Consider the following 21,128-nt stretch of genomic DNA (forward strand, 5'->3'; position numbering starts at 1 on the left):
TGGATCTGTCTGAATCAACACATTATAGTCTTTCATTCCAAATCCAACTACTCCTTCATTTTTTTGCTGATCTGAGCAGATCAATATGTTGAAGGACGAATGTTGATTCTGCTCTTAAAAATAATGTAAAAAAATCAATCAATTTGTAAATAAATAAACATATCAAGAAAACAGTCAGATACTCTGCCTTAAGCAGGGCTCAACATTAGCCGTGGCCCTGGTGCCCTGGGGCCACTTAAAATTGCTGACAGGCCACCAAACTTCAAAACAGGTCATCTCTTGGTGGCCTGATCGGGCAAGTGAACTCAAATGAATGTTCATATTTCCTTTCATTTTGGGGCCACTACAGACCTTTTTTGAGCGACCAAAATTTTCTATTCAAGGATTTTAGGGGCCCGATCGATCAGGCCACCAGAGAGAAAAGTTAATGTCAAGCTCTGCCTTACTAGGGCTTGTGAAGCAAACTACACAAAGAGTGATGTGGAGAGAACATCCTCGCATTTCACTCTATGAAGTCTTTGGCGGACAAAATTGCACAGGTCTATATTATCAATGCCTGACGGATTGTGTAGTACCCCCAGCAACCAGGCCCAACCATTGCTCTCTCAAGGTGTGGTCGGGTCACTCCCCGCCGGACAGCTGCTGCTGCCGAGGGGCGGGCTGCTGCAGAGTCAGACTCTCCGCCGTCTCCACCACTGGCTGGGGAGGGGTCACGCACAGGACGTTGACCCCAATCTGCATGGGGAAGGGGGCGTGTCTGTCGATGTTGAGCACCACCACTTCCTGCAGCCGCATGGTAGAAATGGCAGGGTTGAAGAATATTCACATGTGGTAATCATGATATCTTTCTATTCAATAAACAATAACACTTTAATACACACACACATGTATACGCACCATCATACCCTTACACACACTATTCCAAAGTACCTGAATTACCTCCCAAATTTTTGACAGGTTTGAAAAAAAAAAAAAATTGTGAGAAGCTAATTATATCATTGGAGGTATTCTAATGACACATTCCTAACAGTCTTTCACTTTGTTGGCAATTATGGCAGGATGAGCGCATGTTGATTTCCCCACATTTATTAACTGAGTAGTCACAGCTTTCTGCCTCAAATCTCAACCACGTTAAATGAAATTCTTTGAAAATTGAAGGATATCACAAATGGAAGACTCATCATCTTTGGCTGAGATGAATGAGATTTGTTTGTTCTGAGGAAACTGCATGCATATCAGTACCCCCGAAATACCAACTGACACAGGCAAAAGCAGAGGAGAGAGATGCATGTCAGAAATAACTCTGGTAGTAGTTTTACTGATTAAACAATTTTGAAAATACCGACAGTATTTTCTGCCTAGATCTACATTGATTGGTGTCATACTTGCCTGATTTACCCCTCAACTATCCAGTTTTGCTTTTATCTTTGAATTGAGGTTGATGCAATGGTTTAGTGAAAACAGTGACACAGCATTTGCTCCAGCGACAATTGCTCCGGTCTTATTTTCTCCAAGGACTTGGGGTTAGGGGTGTGATAGGGTTTTAGGTTTAGTTTGATGTGATGATTAGGATTAGGGTTAGGGTTATGTTTGTGGGTAGAATTTATGTTTGGCTTGGCGTGCAGATATTCCATGGGAGCAATTGTCACAGGAGCAAATGTCATGGAACCGAGTGAACCCCAACATGTGAGGTAAATACAGAAGGATAGGAGAGACACAGATGTTCATGACTCACCTCATCCTTGTGAAGAGAGAGCGGCGTAAGGTCGCTGACCTTCTGGTAGAGAATTTGACCTTGGCTGTCGAAGGATACTATCCGTATTCTGAAAGGGGGGGGGGTAATAAGAAACAGAAGCCATAGCACAATTTCAAGTAAAAATGCAAGTCTTCAAGTTAAGATGTTTGACGATGAAAGGGATTTGACCCATCCTTCAGCAATGCTGACAGAATTTTATAAACTGATGAGTCTTGTCTCTAATATAGATGATACTGGAAATTATTCTCATATGGTCTGTAAAATGGAAGTGACCTATCACTGAGACTTTGAAAATATTAGATATGCATTTATAGGAAACTGGCAATTTTTTCAGTATTCCGGCATGACTTAACATGTCAATCAATGGCCATCTCAGACAAAAGAAAAAAAGATCAGATATGCCATTAAACAGTGACCACGTTTACATAATAACCCCTGTGTTTTGTGCATGAAATCTAATAGCATTTGGGTCTGATTTTACTCGATTTACAGACAACTCGAACATGAGGGTGGGGAAAAGTACTTCTAGAAAAAGAACCATCTGATGCTCACCTGAACATGATACTCCTACTGTTCTGAAGACTGACACTCGCTGTCACGGGATGGGTGCCTGTGTTCCGCCTCAGGATTATTAACCTTATAATGATTGAAAAAAAAAGACATAAAGACTTGATTTAGAAAGAAGAAAATATTACGATGTGAATTGCATGTCATTCTTTGAGAGACAGAAAAAAAACTCAGAATTGAATAGTTTTGATATAATACCTTCTACATTCTACATTGTACAATCAATACTATGCAATATGCTGACCATTTGACAACTGAATTAATTGTCAATGTCACCAAAATACTATAAACAAACACTTGCCAAAACTGTCATAAATACTAGCAACTCACTGTAGACACTTAATCATTCATGATATCATCATTTTACAAAAGTCCCTAATACATATTTCAGAAGAGTAAGGGACTAAGGAGGGAGCCTTAAAGAATACATTGTACAGGCTTTATGTGAATCATACTGACTACTCCTCCCTGTGGCTAAACCATTGTCATTATCAACATTATCACCACTGTTGTAATCATCATCACCTTCTTCATTATTATCATCATACAGTGGACTCCCCTTATAACGAAGTCCTCGGGACCGGCAGTTTTCTTTCATTATACCCGAACAAATAACAATAAAAATACATACAGTGGATAACGTTACGGCCCGAATTTTTACTTTGTTATATCAAAACCGGAATTTTGTTATAACCGTGTTCGTTATAACAGGAGTGCACTGTATCTGCTAATATTTTTTTTCTCTCTGTTATTGGGGATCAGGATCTGATTGGAAATTGTATTCAGGCATGAGACAGAGAAAAGTTGAAAAAAGAGGAGAAGAGTTTGCGAGGGAGCGTAGCGACCGAGCGGGGGGAGGGTGTGGGAGGGGGGTGTCCCCCCTCCCACGGTGAGGACTTTTTGAAATTCAAGGTACGAAAAAACTCATTTTAATGCATTTTACAACTGAAATTTACTATTGTTATGAGGTACATTTTACAGAGAAACATTGTGATAATTGAACTCATAAATGACACTTGCAAAATCTAAAGGAAGGAATAGTATGCTTAACTGTTGAATACCTAGGAGTGACAGGACCTACTCAAATGTGAGGCCATAATAAACCACAGTAATGTACACCCAGGTGACGTCTTGCTGAATTCAGTTCATACGGGTACAAAAAAAAAAAAAAAATCACAGCTTAGCATTGCCATTGTTGGCTGTCTTTACCTCAGTCCATTAACAGTTTACAGTGCGCAGACCAGGCAAAGTATTGCTGATCTTGTACTTGGTCCATGTAGTCTAGTAGAGAATCATGTACCATGGTATGTAAGAGAGCTGAAAATAAATCATACATGCAGCTCAGCACTGTTGACCGTCTCTACGTCCATGCAACAGCTAACTTAGACTGCCTATAATACCTTACAGGAGGTACAAAAATTTGTAGACCCGGTTAAGTCCATAAACATTTTCTCGTTGAAGAAAGAAATATTCTCACCGGTCCACAAAATCACGATGACAAATGTAACGTTAGGTCACGCCAACGTGATCAGCGGGATACAAAAGCAGCGCATCGCGTTGACCGAAAGATCGGTCTGTATCTGTCCGTCGGGGAATGTTCCGCGGAGACTGCGTCTGGCTTCACGGATCCCTACGGCGGTCTACGCATCGCGTAGACAGAAAGATCCGTCTGTCCGGAGGACTCTTTTATATTTTGCCATAACGCTGTCCTCCGTATACGGAGATCCGTGAAGCCAGACGCAGTCTCCGCGGAACATTCCCCGCCCGACGGACAGATACAGACCGATCTTTCGGTCAACGCATCGCGCTGAATGCTGCGGCAGCATGCATGCCGAAGCTCCTTGATAGTAATGATACACGTAATACGCAGTTACAGCCTCACGTGTGCCCGTGCATCATATCACACCACACTGCAAGCTACACTAGTATAGTAGCTACAAGTTGATCGACACGCACGTTTCACATCCATTTCACGCATGAAACATGCAACATCGCACAGCTGCCCGCTGACAAAATGCACTCATCACCATTCACACACGGCGAGATATGGTGGCTGCAAAAAAAAAAAAAAAAGAAAAAGAGGAAAATCACGGAAATTTTCCCGACTGTGTATTTTCTAACCAGAATTTCAAAATCCGCGGAAATCCGCGGATCCGCGGAGAAATCTCATGCCTGTGTATTGTACACCATACTGTATACTCCACATACATTTTGCAAGGTTTTTATTTTCAATAATTTCACAAGTAAGGTGCTATTTGTGTATTTAACAACACGCAAATAATATGAACTCTGATCGTGACTCGCATGTGATGTGCATGTGCACATGTAAGACAATACAACTTTAATAGTGGGACTACTGTGTGAATGGATGAATGAAAATGAGTGAATGATACTAATTTCTCCATCCATTGCTGAACTCAAAGTTTGCAAATTTAACCACCAGCAAAACTGTCGGGAAGTCCTGATTCGTGAAAGATTAGATTTCCTTAATGTATGGTGTATCTAGAATCATCTCTGAATTCACACGCAACATTCTTTCACTAGTGAAAGAAAGGGCGCCATCAATCAACCAACCTGTTGGTGAATGTGACGAGGAGGTCGACTCCAAAGTTGAACCCCGTCCACCTCCAGCAGTACTCCGCCTCCTTCTTGATGATGCGGCCACACCTCATGCTCAGCTGGTCAAACTGCTCCAGGCTGACTGTCTCCTCCTTGGGGCTGTGATGGCATCAATGGGGTTAATGCAGATTAAAAACCTCTCAGACCCTCTTTAATAGGAAACTATGGAATGCTGGTTGTGTCACAAACTTTTTTTAAAACATTCATTTGTGTTAGTACTGTTAATGACTGATTTTAATACTGTTGTGGTAAGCTAAATTGTGACTAGATATTTTTTTTTTTTTAAATACCAAAATTTGTCTTAAATCACAGCTTCTTCCATTACAATATTTACTTTTTGTTACCAATGTAACATGCATTGTTTCTCTCATTATTTATTAAATTCATTCATATTTTGTATCATACTTTATAACTTGCATTATATATTACCTTACATTGGATGGAAATAAAGAATAATTGAATCTAAGAATTACATTTAATACCATTTACAGCAATATATATTTACAATGCCTAAACCTGTTACAGTCTTTTAGCACATTCATATATCATGCATACATACATACATAAATGAATCCTACTGAGAACTACTCAAAATGCTTATATATAATATTCTTTCAGTTCACATGCACAACACAAGATAAGTCTCCAACTATAAAATCATGACTGAAACTTAAAGAAAGTAAAGTTGCCAATGCTGCAGTTTTGTATTAACTGTTTGGATATGTTAAAAGAAATCAAATCTATATGACAGACAAAAAAACACAAAATAATGCCACATCTTTAACAAAAAAATAGGAAAAAATCAATAGGTTGCTTATTATTTTCCAACACTACAGTTGTCCAAAAATGTACAGCAAGACAACCTGGGCAACATGAAGCAAGACCAATACATTTTTACTCTGAGTTGTTGTTATACCCTCCTCCTCATCTTCCTCTAATCTATTTCATTCCCATGATGGGATATGTAGTCACACTCTTTCTGGAACCCACCCAAGATCCTGCCCGTGCTCCACGGCCAACATGTGCTGCCACTGCTGACGATACACCGGAAGCAGGCAGTCTGTGGGTTGGAGAGAAATGTGCATAGGTCCGTTCATTGTTTGCGGGGTATTCTTTGGGGATGGGGGGGGGGGGGGGAGGGCATTACAGAATCATTGCATTCAAGCAAGAACTACATTTCAAAAAGGCAATGTGGATAAGGGTCATGACAACAAGTTCGATCGGTTAATGATTTTAAATCCAGTTTGTCTACAACTCAGTGACATCACCAGTATTCTTGTTTCACAAATTCATCACCGAGCTCTTCGATATAGACATCTAAAGTGGATTCAAATTCATAATCATAATCCAAATTGATTGAGGGACAACCTAAGAGATTATAATTGTGGGGTCTCTGCAGGTATTTTTCACATCCTGATATCAAATACCCAGAGCAAAGAGAAAGCATCAAAAGGAACCAGAGAGGGAATCGAATCTGTCATCTACTGCAGAGGGCAGTCAAACTGAAGAAAACTCATACCCCATATCTTCACCCCTCTGCTTTAACAACAATCACTTACTTTCATTTCATATACCTTTGTAGCAACAGCAACAACAACAACAAAAACCGTGCTTATCCAATAGTAAAATGGAGTCAAAAGTGGCCTGAGCTTTCGATCTTGGCAGAATCTTTCGATCTTGGCAGAATCTTTGTCAGAAGCAAAATGACAAACAGGCAGGAAGCCATCACATATTATAAGGACTACACACAACAAGAACAGTCAGGGGAGGGCTAGGGCCACATAAACAAAGAAAACAAAAGGGGAGGGTAGGAGGTCATGGGTAAGGAGCCCAAAGTGTAAGGGAGGGGGATTAAAGCAGGAGGGTGGACAGACAAAAGGCTGTCCGCCCTCATGCTTTTAATAATCCCCTTCCCTTCCTTGTTGGGTTCCTTGCCCATGACTTCCAACCCATCCCTTTTGTTTTCTGTTTTTCTGTGTCCCAAGCCCTCCCCTCACTGTGCTTGTGGGCAAGTCCTTGTGTGATTGCTTTCCCTGCCTGTTTGTCATTTTGCCTCTGACAAAGATTCTGCCAGGATCAAAAGCTCAGGCCCCTTTTGACTCCAAGGGACTACTTAACCCGTTGAGGACGATTCCCAAGTATACTCGGGCAGGTGTCTATGGGGAATGCGTGTTGTAGCAAAATCAGTCCATCATCAACGGGTTAACATAACAAGGTTGGAATTTTGAAGCTTGAGTATTTGTTCCAAGTTCATTGTGTCACTGCTGGCAACCAGGGATAGCCTGGTGGTAGTGTCACTGCCCAAGAGCAGTAGATGACAGGTTCGATTCCCATTGGTTCCTTTTTTTGCAACACGTTTGCTGAAAATGTAGATCAGCAGTTGCAATCTTACAAATTTCATTTGAAGAGGGCAGATAAATTGAAGAAAACTCACACCTCATATCTTCACCCCTCTGCTTAATAATCTCTTACTCTCAGGAAACATCATATTACCAATACCTGATAACAGATACATGCACAGACTAAAGATTGGATGAAATAATGCAATTACAACAGCATAAAAGAATAGATTTTTAAAAAAAAACATAAAAATTACGAGAGCATTGGTGAAATAAAGCCAAAAGCCAGAATGTACACTGTAATTGCCAAGTTCAAAACAAAAAGAGACGTAGACACCCCATGATACAAATGATATGATAAACAAATCGCCCTCACCCTTAATCATACAAACACACACACACACAAGCGCAAAAGCAAGACTAAAGTAAATTCTGTTAAAGTACAGTGATGAGTGGATTACCTTGTGTGATAATCTTGTCATCTTCTACATGTCTGCATGAGCTAGGTTCATTGATGATACTCCCCAGCCTTAACGCCGAGAAGAGCTTTGAGAATGGTGCTCCCAGTTCTGACTTCAGAAAACATCCTGCATCTGTAATAAAAATGAAGAGATGGAATAATTTTTCTTTCCCTAATTGAGTGCAACACAAGAACCGCATAAAGACCATGCAACTATTCCTAAATAGAATACAAAATATTGGCGAAAGACAGGCATTACTTGCAGCTCCATAGCATTTCCTTTGCTTGATTTTATGAGTCAAAGCTCGCTGGAGTCTATTCTCCATGGTTAGATACAATGCTCAATCTGCTAGAATAAAATACACAGGAAGATAACGACTATAGAAGTTTTGTTGGAGCCAGAAGTAAAAAAGAAATATAAAAACAAAAACAAAAACATAATACAGGCAGTCATACCTTGGCATTTTTGTTGCACATCCATTCTGTCTATACAAATCTAAACCAGTGAGATATTTCTGCTATGTGCTGTGCTCTGGGCAGCATTGGGTATAAAAGTCATATTTGTCCTAAAATACAAATATTAAATAAAACTTTCAACCAAATAGACCCAGAATTCAGTTCATATTCCTACCATTTTTTTTTTTCTATAGACAGGACTTTTTATGCACACATTTCTGGTGAGATGTACTTTTCATACTTTCCTGCCAAAAGTGCCATAAAATCATGTGGAATAAAATGGTGTGGGGGGGGGGGGGGGTAGGGGCAGGAAGACAGATATCTCTTACCGTATCTCCTAAAGTAGTTATCAGCATCCCTTCCCAGAGTTTTGGAGTCCCCGTGCCATGATGGGGTCAGTCTAAGGAAGACATACTGGAGAGTAGAGCAACGACAAGACATGGTATCATGAAATATCATTTATGGAACAGCCATAGCAGCAACATTTACTAGAATCAGTTAGTCTTAAGGCCACCGCACACTACACAACTTTGCTATGATTTACCGGTCGTACGACTTTAAGACCAGAAGTGTGACCTCGCCAGCCTTGACAGTTTCCAGTTGGCGACGGTGCCTTAATGCCAGATGTAGAGATTTGACACGTCACATTTTCACAACTGGTCGTGGGATTTCAGCCAATCATGCTACAGTATAATGTACTGAAGTCAGAACAGTCATAAGTCTGCCTGTGTAGTCTAATCATATAGTGTGCGGTGTCAAGTCGTGCGACTGGTTGTATGACCCGGCTTCCTCTCTTTTCGTGCGACCGCTATGATCGTGTAGTGTGCACGACTTTGGCTGACAGCAGTCACATAAAGCTGGAGGCATTGCAACACTCCATGGCATTGATTTCAACTATTTCATTTAAAGGGAACGCAAACCCAAAGAGCAATGTGGATTGAGTGAAAGCAGTAACATTAGTAGAACACTTCAGTGAAAGTTTGAGGAAAATCGGGCAATCGATACAAAAGTTATGAATTTTAAAGTTTTGGTGTTGAAACTGCTAGGTAAGGAGACTACTAGAGGTTATGACTAATGAGTGGACTACAATATAAGGAAAATAAAAAGGGAGTTCAATAAAAATCCATTTTTCATGAAAATTACACATTCCATCAACTTGATACTGACATATGTTAGGGGTAGCACTTATTCCCACTGCTTTCTGAAAGTGGTTAGTCAAGTTCTCTTTCATTTTGCTAGAAAAGTGAATTTTTGTGGAATTCCTTTTACATTTTCTATATATTGTTGTCCACTCATACATCATAACCTCAAGTAGTGTCCTCATCCAGCGGTTCCAACACTAAAACTTTCAAAATTCATAATTTTTGCATTGATTGTCCGATTTTCCTCAAACTTTCACTGATGTGTTCTACTAATGTTAACGCTTTTACTCAATCCACATTGCTCTTTGGGTTTGCATTCCCTTTAAACATACTACACTTATCCAACTCACATATTGTGTGTAAGTGTGTTTGCTTTTTCTTTGTATCATACGAGTCATGGTATCAAGTTATCATCATTAATCGTCTTCAAATACTACAGTTATGTATCATCTGTGGTGACCTTCAATCGAGTGCGGCTGGAGTTCTTGCAAAAATGGAATAACTCAGATCTGACCTTCAACCTCTCGCCTTCCACCTGTCACATCACACAATATTTAAATCATATCACTATGTAACTCCATCAGTTTTTATGATCACACATGCTTTAGAAAAAAAAAATGCTCAGCATGACGATATATTCAATATTTCATAGTTATAACTCAAGTTGTTCAAAGTAATCCTGAAAACAAAAGGTACTCACATCTGCTTCAGCAGGCACATAAATGGTCGAAAACACAAAATCTCTGGCAACAGTGATGAAGATTATGAACTGAATTCATAGAGGTGATGTGGAATGATGGCCGAACACTTATGTGTGTATGTGCGTGTGTTTTGTTTGTTTGTTTGTTTGTTTGTTAAAGAAATAATCCTTGGTAAAATGTTTAACGATGAATGACATTGCCCTCACCTTTTTCACCATAGAGTAGACATCCATTTCCACCTGGAGCACAAAGAGGTTTGGAGATCTGATAACTTGCTCAAATAAGTCAGGGCTGAAGGAAAAAAAAGAAAAAGAAAATAGCAATGATTAGAAAAATATTATTGAATGATGAAATCAGCAAAAGAGTATATTATGTACAGTCACATATATCAAGATGTTGTAATATGATATTCACGTTATATTCCTGGAAGGCACAATAACATTCACAAGCATTGTCATTGATATTAAACAAAACATTTCAGAATGGAAGAGTGACATATGTTCACAACAAACATATATATGAGGCATGAAAAAAAGTAACAATACTGTTTGGAAAGGCCTATTTCAGAGAAAAATTAATCAATGCTTGATGACTCAAAAGTTTGGTATAGACTGCTGACATTAACATGCATCTTCCTGATTTGGCTACCATTCAGAAAGCGAACTGCGCAAAGTTGGAAGGTGACACAGTGTGCATTAACCACCCACACAAGGTTCTTAGTGTCACTTAGGGGGCAAAAACTGTAATAAAACAAAATATACATATGTTGCATTCATTGACACCTTTCCACTGAAAGAGAAATTAGAAAACATAGATTACATACATTATAATATTTTGCTTGGATAATCCCAAAAATGGAAGAGTAAAAAGAAATTGTACCTGATTTCCCTGAGCAGGGCTGGTTTCTGCGCAACCATCAAATTGAGTTCAAGCCATTCCAGGCAACTGTAAATATGGTAAAAAGAGGAGAACCAGCGCTTACACAACAACAAAAATATGCATGATTTACAGGTAGCAGCACCCATTTGCAAAGCATAGTGGGATACCATAGCACTGTAATCTATGTACACAAAGGGCTCACTTGCAACTGGCAGTGTCATGGTCTACTGGTGGATGCACTTGTGCTTTTGACTGAGAGGTTCGGGGGTTCATGTCCTGCCATGATACTCCTGCTCTTGAGCAAGACCTGATATCCACAGTGGTCCCCTCTGCCAAGAGTGCAACTGGTAATACGAGTATACAATGGGGAAGCTACAAACACAAAAGACTCAGTAGCATGGGGAAACATGGGTGGTCCAATTAAATCGATCTTCATTCTTTGCTAACTGGGGTACATTCAAAAACACAAATAGCACCTGTCAGCTACGTGTCAGCGAATATATGCATCAAAGCGCACGCTCATGGGTAACGGTCAACCTCAGTCAAGATTCTTTGGCTTAGTGTGCACTTTAGATCAGTGATAAAGCTGCACACAATCTCTTATGGGTATTCTCGAATATATCGGAGCCAGGCCAGCCTCCCCACTCCATGGTATGACAGAGACTCCAACTCTCCCGTTTTCGACGGGAGATCTCCCGCCGAAAACCCATTTTTGCAAAATCTCCCGTTCTCCCGCTTGAGATTTAATTTCTCCCGCCCTGGCTCTGTGTCTCCCATTGGAAAGGATTTCTTACTTATTGGTATAGTATGATAAAAAAAATAAGCCTTAGATAGCACCAGAGAGCATCTAGAACCCTAGGAACTTCGCGCTTCGCTTACATCAACTTGGAGTCTCCCGTTTGCTAGGGATTTCAGGCGGGAGAATCTCCAGATCAGAAGGTGTGTGGGGTTGGAGTCTCTGGTATGATCCCCCCGCTACCGGGTTTTTTAAAGTGGTGGAATTTAGTACCGATACATGTGTGCTGTAAAGTTGCATCTCTGCTTCTCTACAGCCGAGAGAGACAAATAAAATTTGGCTGCTCACCTCTTGGCGACCTGTTGCAAACCGTACGACGTTGCCGCTGAGTAGTAGCTGCATACCGTCTTGGGACTGATGGTTTCGGTCATGATGTCTGCACACTGCTGGATTAAGCCTTCCTGTTTGCATGCACCAAGGATATACAGACCATTGTATACTTTACAGAAATCATACTTGTTGTGGGGTAAAACATACAATAAAGCATGAAGAGTATTCACTAGATTAATGCAGGTATATGATGATGATTATACTGTAATTACAGATATTTTTGCTCGACTAATTTTTTGCGCTTGGCTGAGTAAGAAGAGTCTCCCATGTTTTCAATTCCGCGCAATCAGGAAATCAACAACTTGAACATATATGGCAAGCAAAAATATTTGCATGCTTTTATTTTCACACTAGTTTCTGGTTGCGCAACATGCGTGAATATTTCAACACTGCAAAAATTTCCACTTTTACAGCAATATGCATTCTTTTTTCGTCACAGGTAGGTATGCTGCCAAGATTTATATGTGCTTGGACTCCTTAAAGGGTAATTCCAGGTTGATTAAGAGTTTATCTGAAAACAAAGAATACAATCTGATGAGCTCTTTGATATGCCCTAGTCTCAGATCCTAATATATCGGACTGATCATTATTTTGAAGTTATTCAGCCAGAAATAACATCATGTTTTACACTTTCATATTAGAAAAGTTGAATTGTCATCAATTTCTTGTACATGATCGATGGAAATTGTGAGGGGATGATATCATGAGCTCGCTCATTTACATATTCATATCAACTGTTTGAGAACTGCTTACAAAAAAACAAAACAAAACAAAATACTTCACAATATCATAACTCCTCTTATCACAATCGGTACCTGATTTTGATCAAATTTTTGCTCCTGTGCTTATAAAGTTTTACTCTTTCTTTCGAGACTAAACTTCAACTGGTCAGGAATTCCCCTTTAAACAAAGGGGGATACACATAAGAGATGACTCATAATCATGATTAGCACCTGTGGAAATGTCCATTAGCATTGGTAAAACATTGCAACAAAACAATCAAGTGCCTAATCAAGTCTCACCAGCTGTAGGAGTGAAGCAGCAGCCAGGACCGACACCACTTTGACTGGTTCCAAGAGAACATCATCCCTGTAGAGAGACCCAAGGGCAACCTGGAGGGCTGGTGAATTAAAACAAAATGAATCAAAAGAATAAAAACACAGAAGCATCATTCAACCCCTATGTTGTTAAGCTTTCTGAAGAGTTGGAACATTTGACCTATCCTTCACTTTAACTGCTCACCATTCCACTAGCAAACAATGTTCACAAATCATCGCATATCTCCTACAAACCGAATGTTCATGTACAACCAATGCACAGTTATTCATATTTTTCTTACAATTTTTCCAAATTAATCTGTCACCATGATAGAGATGAAAGAGAAAGAAAAATTCACATAGCAAAAGATGTCAGCGTACACAGTGTAAAAAAAGCTTCTGTGAAACACAACTTAGACCAATTTTACCCTACACATAAACTGAAACTGCATGTGACTTTTCTGCCAAAAGAGATATGGAAACATTCATTTAAAGTGCAGTACAAATTGGGATGCTGCACCTTCAAATGGTGAATGATCAGCAAAACTCTAAATTATTTAACAATCTATGGCTATTGTCATTTTCCCAGATAAACTGAATGCCTTCACTTGGCTCCAAAATGATTTACTATTTCTATCATGACATACAATATTCTTACAGGAAATTTTTGACGATACTCATGATATTAAGAGTGGAACATCTTCCTTCGTTACACGTCAAAATTCAATCACTTCATTGGGGTAAGTCTCATCCCACATGAATATCGTAGAAATAAAGGCAGATTTCAATTTGATAATACATAACAAAAACAAAGTGGCTCATAATGTCTTGGAACAAAAAGGAAATCGTCTCTACCTTCTTCATCTATATTTGTGTCTGGAATGTCGATGTCAATTTCACTGAGCTTGGATTCTTTCCAAGACCCACTGAACATGCTGGCAAAGTAGCTCGACTGTGAAACAACAGAGAGAAAAATTTTAAATACAAGGTACAGTGTATGTCCCACACAATCTTCTGATAATTGAAAGATACAGTTGCTGGCTTACATCTTATAAGTATGAGGTTACACAGACTTGCAATTCTAAGATGTTACACAAATGTACAATGTATATACATTGTAACAGATACAATTTTGTAAAGATGAGCTTAGAATGGAATTGCTTGGGTTGTGCACTAAAATTTGAAATGTGTGCACAACCACACTCTTCAAAGTCAAACTCCTTGAAATTGACACATATTTCTGTGGGAGAAAAAAATAAGTGATGCGACTTTTACACAGAGCTACATTATATACATGTGTAGAATAAAAAGTGTGTTTGCAGGTACAGTCACAATATTTCAAAGGGTTGTTTGCCTTGCGCTACCTTTGACTGAACGATGCACTTTTGCCATCAAGGAAATCTCTTTGATGTTCTTCAAATACTGTACATTAGATGCACTCTGAAGAGAGAAACAAATTTTGGAAACGCAAAGCAGCACAATCAAATGGTTCTATTTGTTCTCTTGCTGCTGTTATCTGATTTTGTTTCTATTTTTTTGTTTTATAGGTAGAAGGACTTGGATTTTTAAAAATCATTCATTTTTCTCTGGGTATGGAATTTTTCCTACAGTGCATGTTGGGCATGCACAGTATACAGTGCTCAAGGAATAATTTTCCTGGTATCGCATCGCAATTTGCAATGCATTTTTACACCACTGCTACACAAACTAACTTTTGTGTAGCAGCTTTCTTACATAGAAGCGTACAGGATATCATTGAAGATATTTTTCATCAGCTGAAATTGCTAATCAAATTTGAGTTTAAAAATTATTCCCTGTACAGTATATGTGCTTGGTAGCACCTTGAAGAACAAGAGACCCGGGCGTCACGCGCTCACCTGAGTATCGCAATTTCACCTTCCATGCATTCTTGCACACTCTCACCTAAGAACATTGGAAACTTAGGTCTGCATATGGATCCCCCCCCCCCCCCCCCGTCAACTCCAGGGTGGGGGGGGGGGGGGTGGGCAGGCAGCCCTGGATCTGCAATGAACAAACTTGGAACTAAAGTCATCAATGTACAAACTCATGGTATTAACTATGCTTTATCATTTCTGGTTCTAGAGTAGATTTTAAATATTCCTTAATGTGGGGGAGGGGGCCTAGGGGCCCCCCAAGAAGAACATGGTGCCCATTTGAAGGAATTGAGCTTCTATCCCCCTAGGGATGCTACCTGCTATTTGGTCAAAATTCATCATGAGGTTTTCAAGAAGAAGATGAACATGTACAATTCAGGCCCCATTACAACTGTAGGACTTCTCTCCATCCCCTCTCCTGGGTCCCAAGGGGGGGGGGGGGTACCTCTGATTCCGCCAATCCCATGAACAAACTTGAAACTACAGTCATCAATGAACTAACTCATAGTATTATCTAAGCCCTATCACTTCTGGTTCTAGAAGATTTTTTAAGATTCCTCAATTTTAGGGTGTTTGGGCCCCCTGGGGCCCCCCCAGGTGGGCCATGGTGCCCATTTGAACAAATTGAGATCCTATCCCCCTAGGGATGCTACCTGCCAAGTTTGGTGAAAATCGGTCATGGGGTTCTCAAGAAGAAGATGAAAATGTAAAAAGTTTACGGACGACGGACGACGCACGACGCACGACAGACGCCGGACAAAGAGCGATCGCAATAGCTCACTTGAGCCTCCGGCTCGGGTGAGCTAAAAGGAGAACAAAAATACTTGATTATTTACCTGGCAGAGATATATCTTGTGTAGAGGCCAGTCCTTTCCCAAGGCATGAATGGTAATGTCTGAATTCTCTCCATTGACAAACAATGCATTGTAGATGTACTTTGATGTGCATTTCATCTTTTTCCTTTAAAACAAAATTGAGAAGGGATGTGACATCATTAAAAATTACAAGTAGCATACATCGGTCTACAATAATATGCAATGGGAAGAAATTTATACTAATACAGCAAGCAATTGTCATAATGTCAAATTAGCATGTAGAGACAGCCCATTTATGCCATATGATTGTACATATTATGTACATTGTACAGACAATGTATGTCACAGAAAACATAATATCAAACCATTTTTTATGGTCTGTACAATATGTGAATTAGCAAAGATTTATTGCAAACAGGACAGGAAAGATATGAAATTAAAAGGTAAAACCAGAAAGACACTAATACTTTTTCGCACTTATCAGACGTCTCTCACCTACAACTATATGCTTGTATTACAATCAGGATTATTAAAACTTGAAGGCTTCGATATGTACAGCTTGTACATCTCATTTACTTTCCTCACAGAAGATTTGATGAATTACTTCTCAGGCAAATGAATGAAAAGTACCAAGATGTAAATGTGAAGTATACATACACAGTATAATACTGCCATCTTGCATTTTATGTAAATGCTTTCACAGGATGACTTGCTCTCACAAAGAATTATTGACAGACTATTTTTTTCCACTAATTTTAAGTACTGCATGCTTCGAAGTGGAGCTTTCTGTTTGAACAGACCGATTTAAACACATTCAAAGTTTATGGATATTTTCCCTTCATGCAACGCTACCCTCATGTACTGTGATGTGCAAACTACATTGTGATACCATCCCACTTCTTATATTCTTCCTCAGATAATAGAAGTACCCATCTATGGAAGACAATACGTTGCACTACATGCAGCTAGTAGTAGTTGTTCAGGACAGACGTGAAGAGAAATTCCTAAGAGGGATTACAATGTACATAACATCCTGCCAAGGCGACTGATTGTGTCAACATTGCTGCCATCCTTTAGAAAGAGACAGCCTCTGAAGTCAGCCCTAATTTTAAAGTGCACATTTGTGAGTACAATCTGTCATTGCAATCTGCTATTCTTTCTATTCTTCTTAGTTTTTTGATGTTGTCTTTTTACAGTATTCCCTGTGCAGGAAATTGCATTGTTTTATACAGGACTTTGATGTAAAACAGCTTGAAGCTGATCATTTTTAATCCTGTATACAATTGTAAATAACATGTTTCAATAAATAAATAAATGACTGGAAGATGAGCCATATTACCCAGGTCTTCAAAAGAGGAGATAGGACCAAAGCTGAGAACTAGTGTGCTATCTCCTCTACCAGCATAATTTGTCAAACTCTGCCATGTATTGTTGTATCCTCCATTACGAAGCATCGTGATGCACACTCCATCACGATTCCCTGCCAGCATGGATTCAGGAAGAATAATTTATGAGAAACAATTTGCACAAGCAACTAATATCTAAAGATCTTGCAAATTCATACCAGAGCGGAAAATAAAAGTCAATACCATTTAATGCTGGATTTTTCGAAGGCCTTTGATAAGGTTCCACAAAATTGCCTCAGTAAACCTAGGCACATGGTATCAAAGACCACACGCTCACTTGGGCATCGTTTCATGAAAGTTGTCAGTTTCTGACTATCAAAATAGCAACTGTTCGTTACCAGACCAGAGAGCTTCTCAGCTAATCAAAACTAAGGTCTAAGGATTTTACTGAAATTGTCAGGGCTGACATCTTTCATGAAACGGTGTCCAGGACAAAGTCTTTTTTGTTTACCCGTAACTGGCATAAGCAGTCATTAGTCCTCCTGGATGGCACAAACTCTAAAAATGTGAGATTGACTAGTATAATCTTTAATTCATTCCAATATCAGGTGTCCCTCAGGGAAGGGTAGCGACCAAAGACGCTTAACTGACAAAACAGGAAAGTGCACGCAAATCCTGTAAAAAACAAATATGGACAGCGCGCGGTCCTCATGCATATTACGCACATCACCTGAGACCACTCAAAGACAGCGCGTCTCAGGTGATGTCTGTCTTTGCCTGAGACGCGCTGTCTATGAAGATGTTGTTGTTTATCAAGCGTCTTTGATTGTGAGATCATGTTGTTGCCAAATTTTTACCTCCATGAAATAATCCTCATACTTTCAAATCTCGTTCTTCAAAACAATTCCCTTAATCGAAAAAAAGCTACGATTATAATTTTTAAATCTTTTTAAGATAAAGATACCACTTCCTTTGGAAATGAATGATGTTTCTAGGTGTACTACTCAGTTCGGGAAACCCACTCACAAGGGGGGCCCCTCCTTATAAGTAACCCGTCCCCCTTATAAGTAACCCCGTCCCCCTTATAAGTAACCCCCGGGGCACCCCTTATAAGGAGTCTCCACGCTTTTTTGCAATGCAACGCGAAAATGAAAGGACTGCGGCAATTCACTTGATTATGTCCATAAAGCTTCACAAGTTTCCTAGTTACTCACGAAATTTGAGCAAAATCGGTTTGAGGCATCATATCTAAAATCATGGATTTAAATGCGATGTCAAACGACCCATGCGAATGCTGAAATGCGAGCGATTACTGGCGTGAGTGTCGCCAGGCGCGGCGGCGCGGCAATGCTTGAGTGCAGACGTGGCGACTGATAGTACTCAGTCGCCACGTCTGCACTCAAGCATTGCCGCGCCGCCGCGCCTGGCGACACAGTCGCCACGTCTGCACTCAAGCATTGCCGCGCCGCCGCGCCTGGCGACACTCACGCCAGTAATCGCTCGCATTTCAGCATTCGCATGGGTCGTTTGACATCGCATTTAAATCCATGATTTTAGATATGATGCCTAAAACCGATTTTGCTCAAATTTCGTGAGTAACTAGGAAACTTGTGAAGCTTTATGGACATAATCAAGCGAATTGCCGCAGTCCTTTCATTTTCGCGTTGCATTGCAAAAAAGCGTGGAGACTCCTTATAAGGGGTGCCCCGGGGGTTACTTATAAGGGGGACGGGTTACTTATAAGGAGGGGCCCCCCTTGGGAGTGGGTTTCCCGAACTGTACTGTACTGAGTTTGTACTTAGCTCCCTTTTGTATCGTCATGTAGGGTAGCCATTTTGTATCCATTTTTATCATGCGCCTTCCTATCTTGTTATCTCTACTATCTTTGGTAGAGACTAGCGGATTAATATAGCGTGCGTGTTTGGCCTCCACCTACAGCTAAAGACTAGACTAGTGTAAAACGATCTTTCTCCAGGCGAACAGTTAAGTTTGTACTCTTTTTGCAGATGACTGTATGTTGTATCCAGAAATTAACAGCATCAGTAGTATAGTAAAGATTTAACATTTATTAGGGTTCTAACTAGGCCTATAGGCTATAGAACTTCAAACAGTTTGAATTTTACTCCGGTTTAACGTTAGTCACCTGTCATATGCTCACAGTCACACTCTCACAATGTCTGTCACAGATTTAGGCTGGTGTGGTGTAAATTTATTATTTAGATTTCAATTTAGTCTTGAGATTCTGGGTGAACAGGGAATCTTTGTCAGAAAATCAGCATTTCATACAAATCAAAATTATCCTGTGTAAATACCTCCAAAGTACTACGAGAGTCTAGGTACAAGAAAAAAAAAAATTAAAGGCGACATGGGAGACATGTACATGCCCCCTTCTTCCCGCTTCGGTATATAAGGTAGGAAGAACCTCACGTAAAATACAAGCGATGGGACCAAGTAAACGTGGCTCGCTTCCTTCCTCTGCACTGGTGTAAACGTTGAAATGAATGAATGTTGTGTTGTTACCTTTGAGGGGTGTGGAGAACTTGGTCGGTTTCGCTCTCATCGTCACTGTCATCTTCACTTAGAGTTCTTTTCCTCCCTTTCCGTTCGGTATTGTCTGCAGAACGGGAATATCCCGAGAATATCGTTCCCATATCTCAGTTTCGACGAAAAAATAAATCATAAAAAACACTTATCGGATGCTCCAGTTGTAAACAGGAAAAGGTCGTCGGTCGGTCACCATTCTTCGAACTTCGCTTTGTTTTGGTTTAACTTTTATGTAAATTGCGAACCTAGCTCTATCTATGGTATCGTTAAGTACGTAATAGACATTTATTTTCAATCTGCAAGGCAACATGTTCTGCACATGTTTGTGCTTGTGTGTGTGTGTGTGTGTGTGTGTGTGTGTGTGTGTGTGTGTGTGTGTGTGTGTGTGTGTTTTTTTTTTGTGTTTTTTTTTTTGGGGGGGAGGGTGTGGGATTGGAGGGGCTTTTCTTGGAAATTGAATATCAAGATAATATCAAATCTTCAATTAAAAAAGTAAAATGCTACATTCGATTTTTTTTTTGTAACAAAATCCAAATATCTATCTTTTCGATCATTTTATCATTTACATTTTACAATACATTTCTTTATTCGAATTGCAACAACAAAAGAAACAACAACAACAAACTAATATTTTAACTGATGTGGGATGTAGCCTACTCATTTACTGATCAAATTATTTAAAAATCTAATATCTAATCACAGCGACAAGCGGGTGAAAGGGAGCTTCGCATTTTCAGAATCGAAATTCAGTGATTGAATCCTTATTTTTGTTAAAACAAGGAGAATGATATGTTGTTTATTTATTTGAGTTGAAAAAAGGACCAAAAAAAAAAAATAGGTTGAGTTACGCATACTTACATGTACCGCGAAGTTCTGTCCGACAGTCAAAGGTCGACGCCATTGCACAAAACTGTTGTTTGTTCTATATACAGTGGTAAACGCTGCAATCACTTTTTATCCATTGACTCAGTGATTCCTTGGCTTTGATTTGCCATATCATTACAGAATATAGTGTTGATATGGTATAGTTATCATTGATTGTAGAGTTACCATCGATGTAAGAATACTAGGTTTGCTTATAGGCCTACATGTCTCTGCATGAACGGTTTTCACCCATTTGTGTCTTGTATATTGGTGGTGATTATACCTGTCATATCAAATTTCATACTAGTATATGAATATGTGTTATCTTCTTCTTGCTCGTGTTATTTCTATCACTCTGTCTGTATTCCTCTATACTCACACTATATCTGATACTTATACGTATATTTGTTTAAGACTGTTCTCCAGTACTGTTATATGTACATAATAAAAATGTGATTTTTTTTTTAAATTGTCATAATTATTGTTCAATTCTTTCACTTACTTTCATGTACATGTGCGTGTAATGATTTTTGTATTTCATTCTCATTCTTTCTTATTATAATTACCTTGAACTCATTAGTC

At 39.5% G+C, this 21,128-nt stretch overlaps 1 protein-coding gene across 1 annotated transcript; it reads right to left on the minus strand.

Annotated features, from left to right (window-relative positions):
* Positions 1–621: 621 nt before the first annotated feature.
* Positions 622–19,789, minus strand: LOC139726010 (germ cell-less protein-like 1). Its single transcript, XM_071637090.1, has 14 exons — positions 19,659–19,789; positions 15,814–15,937; positions 13,938–14,034; positions 13,068–13,165; positions 12,004–12,116; positions 10,920–10,985; positions 10,247–10,331; positions 8,527–8,611; positions 7,743–7,874; positions 5,933–6,002; positions 4,898–5,041; positions 2,309–2,392; positions 1,736–1,823; positions 622–783 (listed from the first exon to the last, which is right to left on the minus strand). Exons 1-14 carry the CDS (start codon positions 19,787–19,789, stop codon positions 622–624), a joined length of 1,479 nt encoding a protein of 492 aa, XP_071493191.1.
* Positions 19,790–21,128: the final 1,339 nt, after the last annotated feature.

Source organism: Diadema antillarum, unplaced genomic scaffold (assembly GCF_040938485.1).
Source record: "Diadema antillarum isolate AM-2024a unplaced genomic scaffold, OU_Dant_1.0 seq00000070_RagTag, whole genome shotgun sequence".
NCBI lineage: Eukaryota > Metazoa > Echinodermata > Echinoidea > Diadematoida > Diadematidae > Diadema > Diadema antillarum.